This window comes from Marmota flaviventris, chromosome 4, assembly GCF_047511675.1.
Source record: "Marmota flaviventris isolate mMarFla1 chromosome 4, mMarFla1.hap1, whole genome shotgun sequence".
Classification (NCBI taxonomy): Eukaryota; Metazoa; Chordata; class Mammalia; order Rodentia; family Sciuridae; genus Marmota; species Marmota flaviventris.
In genome coordinates this window covers 87,003,017-87,015,524 of record NC_092501.1, presented here as the reverse complement: position 1 = coordinate 87,015,524, position 12,508 = coordinate 87,003,017, and the positions used below count along the sequence as shown (strand labels likewise).

The 12,508-nt window shown below is 33.5% G+C and overlaps 1 protein-coding gene across 3 annotated transcripts in view; it reads right to left on the bottom strand.

Annotated features, from left to right (window-relative positions):
* The window catches only part of Micu2 (mitochondrial calcium uptake 2), a 111,702-nt gene that overhangs the window by 70,529 nt on the left and 28,665 nt on the right, over positions 1-12,508 (bottom strand). For all 3 annotated transcript variants that reach the window (XM_027941592.2, XM_027941593.2, XM_071611333.1), the window contains exon 2: positions 628-769. In XM_027941592.2, coding sequence (XP_027797393.1) covers positions 628-769 — 142 coding nt within the window. The remainder of the gene's footprint in view (positions 1-627; positions 770-12,508) is intronic.

Genomic DNA, 12,508 nt, shown 5'->3' with positions numbered 1-12,508 from the left:
TCACCCATTTCAGTTGTTGCATAGATACCTATTTATAGGGAGTACTACAGAGCACCTTGAAAAGTTTTCCATAGACTACTTCTGCAACATATGTGCACAAATCTGTTCTCTACAAAGTGAAAGGGATTAGTTTAGATACAGAATTAAGAATTTGATACCACTTGGAATAACTGAGTTTGTTGTTTATGAAATAAAATTATACAATTAAAGGTTTTGAATTTTTAATTCCCATTATATTTCTTCAAGATTTTCTACCCATATCATAATAACTTAATGACTCCATTAAGTGGTTCTCCTAACATCTCTAATCTATTTTTATTTCTTTTTGCCAATTTAAAACATAAATACCACCAAAACTAATAACTAATGGATGTTAATTATTAAGAATAAATTTAGGGGCTTTTAAAAACTTATGTATTTTTTTCTCCATAGAAAAACCCATAGACAAAACAACATTTCTAAGATAGATAAATATAAACATTTGCACTTGAAAAATCCATAATAAGTAAATGCATGGTACAAAGAATGACAATTAAAATAAAGAAAAGCTGTTACCAATTCTGAAAAGCAGGTTTTCTAGCTCTGCGGTTTATTTTTTAAATGTAAAAACAAAAAGCAAAAACTCACGTTCCATTTGCTCAAACATTACTGAAAAGAGGAAGTCTCGTGGTGTCATATAATATTCTCCTTCATGTTCTAGTGAAGAAAACTGCATGAACCGCTGTTTACGAAGAGACAGTTTTTCTATTGCTCCACAGTCAACATTTTTCTAAAGGAAAAAAAAAAAAAAACTTTTTTAAGATTTTTTTTTTTTAGTAAAAAGAAGTAATTCAGTTACTTCTAGAATAATCTTTACAGAGTAATTTTCATGTGTAGGTTTGACAACCCCCAAACCTTTAAATCATTCATTTAACAAATACTAAGTGCCTACTTTGTACTGTTTTAGGCACTGGAGGTAGAACAGTGAACAGACTAATTTAAGGGAAGTTACATTACAGAAAGGGAGAATGACAGGGAATAAATGCAAAAAATAATGTTAAGATGGTGAAAAGTGATATGAAGAAACAGAGAGGAAAAGTAGGTGTAAAGGTAATACTTTAGATAGAAGCTCTTTCTGAAGTGATGGACATTTAAAGAGGCTAAATGATGTGGGATTCGTGAATCATGAGTTTCATGGGTCTCTTTTGAGGGAGAACATTCTAAGCAAAAGTCCACGAGGTAGGCATATACTTGGTGTGCTCAAGAAATAGCAGGGGGACCAATGTTACCAGAGGAAAAAAGGGAGTGGCAAAAGGTAAGTTCAGAGAAATAGTAAGGCAACAGATCATGTAAAGTTGTGTTTTCATAAGGAAAAACTATATCATTTGTAATAAACAACTCTGCTTTCAGAAATACAAGGGAAAAATCGTACACAGAAAATGCTAGAAGAACAAAGATGTATAAAATATTGTTAGTGTTAGTCTATCTGAGGCAACAGGACATAGATCTTGACCAACTGCTGAAAAGAACAATAATGAAATCTTTCTTGCTAACCTTTCATTGAGTACTTATTACGTGCTAGGCACTTTTACTAATTTAGCATTTTATACAGATTATTAGTTAATCTTCATAATAACTCTGACAATAGATGTATAGTAGATATGGAAACTGATACAGTAGATATAGCAGAGCCATGCTAAAATATCAGGTCTGTTTGACTCAAAGGGGTTTCAATCTCTTGAAACACCACACTATCCTCCCAAACATGACTGGGCACTGTGGCTAGGCAGACTGGAGGAAGATGATACAGCAGTTAACATGGATACCAATGTCAGTGCAGGAATCCTGACACAAGAGTGTATTATGAAATGTCTGAAATCCAAAAGCAGACTTTCATCATGGGTTGCTTTCCTAAGGCGCAATGCTTGCTCTTAATTGGACCACACATTCTTCCTGGACCTACTTCTCACACTTAGTACTAATCCTATGATCTACCCTGACACATGCAATGTTTAGTGATTGCTAATTAAATAAAATTGAGAAAAAGATGAATTTCAGTTGAGTAAAGCTCTTCAAATTCAAAGCCATCAACAGCTCCTTTTGGGCTGATCTAAGTCTTTTAATATTAATTCTCTTCTGAATTAGACAATAGGTTGGCAGTCTTTTTTTAATACCTTTTTGCATTCTGTGAATACATATTCTCTACCAGGATACAGGACAAATACAGGTTATTTGGTAATATTGCAAAGATCTGTACCCAAATTCAAAATCTTTAGCCTTTGTTTCTTTTTCCCCTTAAATTTATTATAAAACGTCTAGAGGATGTGACTCAGTGGTTAAGTGCCCCTGATCAATTCCCTGTTCCCTTGGGGGGAAAAATTCATTAGAAAACAACTAAAGAGGCACGTTTTAATTATAAGAGTCGATACTCATCCCAACAATTGGAAAACTGAATTTTATTAATATTTTCTGAATATTTTCCACATGAGGCAGATATGTACATAGTAAAAATTGATATCTGCACAAAGAAACAGAAGATTGTATTTTAACAAACCATTATTAAGCATCTGCAGAATAACAATGGTAAATAAGACAAAAATTAATTCCTATGAGAAAGTACTTAGTGCTTTAGCAGTGAATTTACAGAACGTATATGGCTAAGATAGCGAAGAAAGAGTGGGTTAGAGTGTTTTCAGTAAAGGTCATAGAATGTGCAAAGTCCTAGATATTAGAAAAAATTAAAGAGGATGAACATGGGCATTATTATATGAACATTATTAGCTTAGAGACTGTTTATATTTATTATACTAATGTTAATATACAGTCTATTAAGAGATTAACAAAATTGAAAATCTATGCAGAAAAAGCATTCTCAAATTCTTAAAGGTTGGCTCTTATATACTTTCTAATGTTGAAGTTCAAGACTTAGGAAAAAAAAAAACAACAAAAAAACAAGAACGGAATTCTTTCTGTATAAATAAATTCTTCTTTCCAAACCTCAACCAACTAAAGGGATCAACTACTCATTTGAGACCCCTCTTTTAGTGGTCTCATAACAAGATGAATCACTGACTCTGTTTTTTTTTTTTTGTTGTTGTTGTTTGGTTTTCATGCGGTCCTCTACCTTGTACTAATATTACTCTTTCCTGGTCTTAATATTCACCCCCACCAACAAGTAAATACGCAAATCTCTCATCTCTCATTTTTGAAAAAAACCTAACATTAATTAATTAATTTAATGTAGTGCTGAAGATTGAACCCATGGGCAAGTGCTTTACCACTGAGCGACAACCCCAGCCCCCTCTCATTCTCTTAAACCAAGACATAAAAATTGTTTTCTTTCTTTTCAAAAATTAATATAAAGTAGATCAAAGAAGTTATCATAAAAGCTAAAAGTATAGAACTGAAGAAGAAAACAGGGGAAAGCTTTATGACACTGCATTAAAACATTTTAAAATTAATACATGTTAACTGTACATACTCACAGATATACCATTTTATTTAACAAATTTGCATTTCACATATGAATTCAGAGTACACTGATTGCATCCAGCCTCTCCCTGCCAGCACAATCTCCAGTAATCACTATTTTATCTTTAAGACAACTTTTTTTGGTTTCCATATGAGAGAGAACACAAAATCCTTGTCTTTCTGTGTCTGACTTACTTCATTTAACATAATATTCTCTAGTTCTATCCATTTTGCTACAAATGACAAGATTTCATTTTTCTTTATAACTGAATACTACTCAATTATATGTATGTATATATACAGATGTATCTATCTACATATATGTGTATATAGATGTCACATATAAAAACTATTCTGAAAGAAATCCTTTTATTTCCTTCTAGAAGGTTTAGGCCCTAAAAATTCCTCTATCTCCTGTTATTTCCTATATGCCTATATGTAGACTATTTGTAACTCACTTAGGATTATATTCTTGAGGAGTCATGAAAAGAGTAAACTGTTCAGCAAAGTGTCATTTTATTGATTTAGATGATTGGGTGGTATGTCATCCTTTTCAGTTTCTTCTCTAGTGAACAAGAGAAGGTGGAGAAGGTGAAATTAAAGCTCTCTTTCACTGGTTAATTTCTAAGACGAATCCTGTCAGAATTGAAGACCATGAATTTGTAGTCTGCATCTACTATACCATTAGTAGATGGTATGGTATAAAACCTTAACTTCAACCCTTCTACCAGCACTCTCTCAATTCCATTTAATACGGCAGCTTTTAATTCCTCCTGCTCCCTGGTATAAACAAACCTTTTCTACTACCTTAAAACCTTCTGACTTTCATTGCCAGCACCAATAATACCTCACCTTTTCCTAATCCTCTCCACTGTTCCTCACACTCTTATTACTGAATACAAAATAATCCCTCAGAGGTTATTACCATAGTTGATTTTAATCATACCACTTCCCTTATGAAATATGTAGTAGATGCCTCATGTCACCATACTACCTTTCCCTCTTTAACCTCCATCCTCAGTAGTAAAACGTGTGTACTTAACTATTTACAAATTTCAGAACACTCTAGGCAGAGACAAAACATATGAATTAAGGAGGCAACTGTATAGTAGTAAATACACACAGTAATAGGTAATGTTTATTAAGTATATAGTATACATAATACAAATTTCTAACAGCTGTATACAAATGTTCTCAATCTTCACAATGGCCCTAGGAGCAGACACTGTTTTTATCAACATCATTTTATAAAGATTATTAAGGTCAACTAGCTTGCCAGATTAACATAGCAAGTAACGACACCAAACCAAATGACAGAACAGGTAGTATAACATTAACCCCAGACTCATCCACTTCTTACCCTAGTGTTTCTAAGAAAGATGTAAATTCGAAAAATAGAAAAAGCAGTGTGGGTATTGACAGTTGAGGATGTTTTCGTGAAAATAGTAGGATTTAAGCTAGACTCTAGAGAATAAATAACAAAGAGTAGAACCAGAATTAACTATTATTTAGGTCCTGGACTAAGTGTTGTCCATTTCCTAAACAGTATGCATTATTTCTCCCATACAAATTTAGGGTAAGTAGGATGTTCTGAATATGTTTCTTTGCCACCACAACAAAATTTATGTAGAGGAAAAAAGCATTGTTCTGAAATTACCAAAACCTTTCTAATTCCAGGCTGATGAACCAACATAGTTTTATTTGGGTCACCTTTATCACACAGAACTTGAATTTTAAAAGTGTATATTAAAGGACAATAAGAATAGTCAATATGTATTTATATATTTATGCTTATCACATACCTATGGTTCATAGAATTTGGCAAATTAATTTGCCAATGATATTTAAAATCCTTTGTAGGCCTTATCTTGCTTTACTTCATTTTAATAACCATTTTTATCAAATCTTAGATATACTAGATGAATCTAATGGTCAAGAATGCAATAACCCTGATATTATTCCTTAAAGGAAAAAAAGATGCTGTATTATATCATCTCTAGGAATGTACTGTAATAAAAACCAAGTCATTTTTGTCTAATTTTTCAAATAGACTGTAAACCCTTAGAGCATACATTACATTTTGGTTTCACCATACTGTGCTTTGCACACAATGGAGTGTAAGTGATACTAACATGGGATTTCAAGAGTTAAAAGGGACGAGATCATCTACTCAATAGCTCTAGGCAAAGGACCAGAAGTCAGTTGAGTTCCACTCTATGCTTGAGTTAACTAGTTTACAACAAGTGGCTATGTCCAAATGCTGCGAATTTATGGCACACAGTAATGAATGCAAAATTAAAAAGCATAGTTTACAACCAGCCTTTGGTGGAAAATGTAAACTTCGTCTTAGCCTCTTCTTTTCCTTTCTCTGTTTCTTCTTTCCTTTCATCTGTAGGCTTTTCCTGATGACATGTGTGCACACTCTCCTTTTTTAATTTTCTGTTGTTCCTTCCTTCCTTTGCTCATAGGTTTCAGGTGACTTCTTTTTCATTACTGCTGCTGCTGTTTTCATATTCTGTAAACTAATCATATTGTTTTGGGGGATGCTGCTTTCCTTTTTTTCCAATTTCTGCCTTTTCTTTCCTTCTTTTTCTTTTTAAAAGTATTTTTTTAGTTGTCAATGTACCTTTATTTTATTTATATGTGGTGCTGAGAATCGAACCTAGTACCTCACACATGCTAGGCAAGTGCTCTACCACTAAACTATAACTCCAGCCCTGCCTTCTCTTTCTTAAAGTGGCATATTTGTGGTAGGCTGGGTTTGGTAAATCGAGCTAGGCAAAACAAAAACAAAAACAACAACCAAACTGTTTGTAGTCTTAAGTAAATACAATTAGAAAGTAGTTTGGAGACATGAGAAGGTATATCAAATGTCAAAACATCAGATATATCTAAAACAAATACAAATGCCTAGCTTAGGCAGAGAAGTTCATTGATTCAGTCTCAAACATTGAAGAATCTATCATGTGTTATTGTTCTGGGAATCATTAGATGGATACCAGGAAGTATCAGCTCTTGTGGAAATTACAAAAAGAGAGCTGGACAACAAATAAACTGTTAAGAACCCTAGCTCTGAGGTCAAATTGCTTGGGATTAAAATTTACTTCTGTCATTTACTAGGTATGCAACCTTGGATCAATGATTCTCTACATCAGTTGACTCATGAAAAATGAGTAAGCTGGAATAAAACTGCTTAGATTTAAATTCTAGCTCTCTCACTTGGGCAAGTCCTATTACCTTCAGTTAAGTGATCTGTAGAATGGAGAAAATAATAGTATCTATCTCAGAGTGTTTTTTTTTTTTTTTTTTGAAACAAGCCTTCAATAAAATAATACACACAAACCCTTGCATAATGCCAGCACATTAAGTTGATCATTAACAACATTAACAAAAGTTCTACGAAAGATATATACAAAAAAATGTATATGTGTGTATATATGTATGTATATATATGTGTATGTGTGTGTATAAAATTCTATGAGAGGGCTGGGGTTGTGGCTTAGCATTAGAGCGCTCACCTAGCACGTGCGAAGTCCTGGGTTCGATCCTCAGCAACACATAAATAAATAAAATAAAGGTATTGTGTCCAACTACAATTAAAAAAATATTTTAAAAAATTCTATGAGAATAGTATCATTACAGGATTTCAAAGGATAAATAGGAGTCTGCCAAGATAGAGAACAATAGTAGAGCAAATTATACTAAAGTTAGTTTTGAGATGTGAGTTCATGATGTAGACAGTCTTTGGGGTGTAAGACAAAAATGGATGGAAGTGAACTGTAGAATACTGTAGAATACTGCAAAGATCATCAGGAATTTTGACCTTTTCTCTTGTTAATCCATACAACTGCCACAATATATGTAAGAAATACAGAAATAGGCTATCTGACACCACAGTTCAGCCCTTACTCAATCTATATTAACTTGGTTATTTAGTTTAAAAACACAGCATATTAAAACATTAAATTATAAATGCTTATTCTCTTCTGGTCAGAACATGTTTTTTTTTGGAAAGCATGGCTTTTATATCTAGAGGTTCATTATCTCCTGCAATATTCCAGAATATTGACCTCCATGTCCTGAGAGTCAGACTCACACATTTTGAAAACTGGGAATCCTGTATGGTACATTGAACCAAGCCACAAAATAGTGAAATATTTCCTCGCCTCTACCAGTTCAACACTAATAAAGGGTGTAGGCAGAGAAAACTTATATATGGTTTAAAAAAATAACAATTTTGTCTCCCTTTCCCTCCCACCTCATGTCTCTGTTTAATGTGAATCTTTTCCTCCTGCTCTTCCTCCCTGCTTTGTTCTTAGTTGCTCTCATTACAAGGAGAGAAATGAATTACAGTAGATGGGGTAGAGAGAGAAGATGGGAGGGGAGGGGAGGGGGGATAGTAGAGGATAGGAAAGGTAGCAGAATACAACAGTTACTAATATGGCATTATGTAAAAATGTGGATGTGTAACCGATGTGATTCTGCAATCTGTATTTGGGGTAAAAATGGGAGTTCATAACCCACTTGAATCTAATGTATGAAATATGATATGTCAAGAGCTTTGTAATGTTTTGAACAACCAATTAAAAAAAATAAAAAAAATAACAATTTTGGTTTCTATAAAAGGAGACGCAGAAAGAAAAATGAAACAAATGTTATCAAGTGTCCTATTACTGATTCCTAAGACCAGAACTTCACAAGAAGTCCTCCCCAAGATTTTAAAAGGCTAGCTGAGCAAAACAAACTTACAAGTAATTATGATTTCTTCCTTTTGCTTCTTCATTGGTTGAGATACAGAATCTCAAGGTTTAGTTCAATTGATTAAAAAACTGTTTTTGAAACCATGAATATGAAAAAGCCATGCAAGAAAATGAAGTCCTTCATCTGTCTGTATACACAAGAGTAGGAGAAAGTAAGGTGGCTAGGAAATTCTGGGCCTGCTGCATCACTTTTTCTTTTTTGTAACTGAATGCACTGCACAAAATGGAATACTTTTCTGTGAGTTAGTTACACATGAATTTTAATTTCATACAGTGTTTTGTTAACTCATCAGCATTAGACTGGTCCTGACTACACCATTCTACTCTCTAGATACTGAACAACTTTTCTGTGTATTTATTGCAACCGATTACATATGATCATAACCTGATTTGCATATTCATTCATCAAATGTTTATTTCCAAATGTAAGGGAGTTTTTTTCTGCCAGAAAAACATTTAATAATCTCATGCTGAATGTATTAGGCCAGTAGAACTGTAGCAGTGACACTTGTTTCACCTCTAAGGCCCTTCATTTTCCACAAGGGTAAGCTTTCTAAACTTTATTTGATACTTAGGTCATATTTATAATACTCTTTGGGAATTAAAGTTGCCTTGTTCACTACTCTTCCCACATGAAGTATCAGGGAGAAAGAGGCCTTATCTGGTCCTCCAACCCCTCTGTTTTGACAGACTGCTGAGAATACCTTAGGACTTCCTATGATTGGGGATTTCAATTCCCAAAAGACTGATATAATTCATTTCAGGTGCAGAAAACTTTGACCTAGTGCTATGCTTCAAGTCTAATCAGAAGCAACCTGGAAACAAAAAAGATAGATACCTTGACTTTTGTCTTTGTTTGGGGATTAAGGTATTTATTTATTGCCAGAGTTATCAAAAGTTCTGGTTTTAACTCTGTAGAGTGGGAAGGGAGGGGAGGGAGGGAGGGGCTTTTCTGTGAAAAATTTATAAATTCTTTATCATAGTTTTTATTTTTCAGAATGGAAAGCAAAACTAGCAATATACAATTGATTTTGGTCAACAGTCTGTCTCCCTCTCCTTGTCACTCTTGATCATCAACTGAGTTAGGATGGATGGGTAATACAGGGATGGAAAGAAGTAAACTCTAATTGTAAATTGATTAAAAGAAAGAAACCAAACAGTTACTCCAAGGATTATTTTGTACCATTTTAAATTCAGGTAGTTAAACAACTATTCAGGATTCCTTCAAACTCTCTCCAGTAAGTTTGAAGGGGGGGTATATCTGCCAAGTTTGAGGGGCATGGTGACACTGAGACCTTGCTCATTCTTAGAAGAAAAAATAGGGATAAGCCAGAGTGATGTCACAAATTTGTAGCTGAAGAAGAATCAGTGAAAATTCTTAACTGCATAAGACTATATAATCTATTATATTAAGTATAATTCCATACTTTTTACATAGGACGTAACATGATTGGTAATCTTTTTCCTTTTAAAACCAAATTGAATTTAAAATGTTGAATAAATTTCTTACAAGTTAATTAGCACTTGTTTCTATAACTCTTTGCATTGTGTGTTGGTACATTTTATGAAGATTTTTTTTCCTGGCATTTTTATCCCATTCTAAACTTCTGCAAATTTTCAATTTTTGCTGAAAATACAATATCTATTCCATGGTAACCTTCATTATCAGCATGGGATGATTTTTATTGAGCACAAGGTATTTTTGAATGTATCTTTCCAAATGGCTTTAATAAAATGTATATTTTGCACTGAAAATATATAAATACTAGAATCAAATACACCAAGGGCAGAAGGGAGATCTAATAGCCTGATAGTGAGGCAGAGGAGAAAAATAATACAGGCAGACATGCTATCAATGGTCTGAACCAATCAAATTTGTTACAACTCATTAATGGTTCCTTGGTATATTCATGGTGATGATCTTCAGTCACTGAGAAACCAATTATGTAGAGAATATTCTGTTCAAAATGTAGGAAAATGTAAAATATAGTTTTAAATGTAAGTCTTTCATAAGAAAAACATTTCTTGCTTAACATTGACACAGCACACCTCTGACTCCACTGATGCAGTAAGTCAGCACTACTGTATGATTTATTAGACATCCAAAGTACTTTGAAGAATGCATGTTACAGAAGAGTACCAATGTTATATTTATATAAACTTAAAATGATTAGAGATGTGAGTGAAAACAGAATGTCTTTCAAAAAAATACAAGTAGGCATAGTTTGGAGTTGTTATAAACACTATTACATGTCAAATAAAACTACAACACAAGATGCAAATGCTTTCATCTTTCCAATAACATCCACACACACTTTTTAAAGAGCTTACCACTAGTTTAATCCTAGTCAAAATGAGACACCATAACAAAAGCATCTATATTCAATGTGCTGACACAGATTTGGCTATTTCAGGACTTCAAGAAAAATGATTGTTGTTATCTTTTATCTTCTAGGGTTAAATCAGTTGCTCACAAAGACTAAAAAGTACCATAAGGCAAACTGCAATTTTAAGCAATATATTAAGGATACAAATTTCAGTATAAATGTTGCTGCTTATGTTTAAAATCCTTGTTAAGTATCAAGGATTGTTTCAAGGCTATGAAGAATGTATCAACACTAGAAGAAGCTGGAATCTCCAGGTATTATAAGATTTGCTGCATAAACCAAGTTTTTAGTATATCCCATTGGCCCTTTGGATTTTTGGTTTTTACTCTTAATTTATATAAGAATATATAAGAACTCACTTGGAAATAAAATCTTGGAAAAACTTTTCTCTATGCTGGGTTTCTCAAAAATAAGTAAATAAATAAACAACATTATGTACCTTCCTGAAGAGAGTTAACTCTTAATTAAATTAAATCAAAAGATCATACATATATATATATATATATATTTTGGGGTGTGGGGGGGTGGGTAACAGGGACTGAACCCAGGGGCACTTAATCACTAAAACACATCCCTAGCTCTTTTTATTTTTTGAGACAAGGTCTCGCCAAGTTGCTTAGGGCCTTGCTAAACTGCTGAGGCTAGATTTTGAACTTGTCATCCTCCCGCCTCAGTCTCCTAGGATGACAGGTAAGTGCCAGCTCTCAACAAATTTATGAGAGCAGTAACTGAAAGTTTTTAAAACATACCCTCTTCCCACAACCTGGCAAAAACAACAACAAAAAACAACAAAACCCAAAAGAACTAAAAAGTCATGCTGAAATTTTAAACTTGTTCCAGAGGATTTTTTGGGTACTGAAAATTTGGATCAAACTGTAAGACAACACCCAGACTGAAAACCAGTTTCTTCCTCCAGAGAGAACAATGTGGTATAATGAAAGGGAAGATAAAATTCTGTACTGCCTTAGTGGTTAGGGCTACCATGTACAGTGGTGTGCACTGCATGATTCTAAGGAGCACCACTGAGATTGTAGTGATTATGATCATCTAGCAAATGGCAGTAGAGTGTACTGAGGAATGAGTATTTGTATCTAATTTGTACAAAGGGACCATATGGGCTAAGGTAGCGCTGTTACTGATAACTTCCTAATGTGCAGGGGCTGGGTAAGCCACAGAAAAGTACAAAATGTCTTACTTGAAGTTTTAATCATTCATTAAACTTGCTGACCAGCATCAGCAAGTTATATCTTGATTGGGCAGAGCAAAATACTGTATTTATGGCTATACAAACTTAAAACCTAAAACTGTAAGGATATTTCCCTGAACTTGAAGGTACCCCCAAACGGAGGAACAAAATGAAACTAAAAGCCCATCCCCATGGGATGGGATAAATCCTAACTTTGTAGAACAGACAGAATTTCCAAACAGTAGATGTAGGCCACAGACTTCTTCCCAATCCTTTAGGCAGCTGAATGACTGAACAGTTGATATAACATTTTCTTCTTTAGCTAATATTTTAATAGATAAAAAAGAGCACTCAGATTAAAACTGAAAAGAGTAAAGAATATATATTCACATTATTTTTTGGCTAGAATGTCGGTTTAAAAGCCTATGCAAAATTTTCTGGGGAAAACAAAGGCAAGAACAAGATGCAACAAATAACAATAAAAACCACATTCTAAAAGAAAATGGGAAAAATTTAAAAAAATCAAAGAGGCAATGGATTTTTTTAACACCAGAGAGCAAAGACACAAGAGAAATATTTGAATAGGGAGCTGTCCAAGATAAATACCACTATAAAACTTAAAACACTCTAAATAAACTGTAAAGATTAGAATCAACACTACAGAAAATATATGTACCATCTGAAAATATATACTTATACAAAAATCACATAGAAGGCATAAGAAA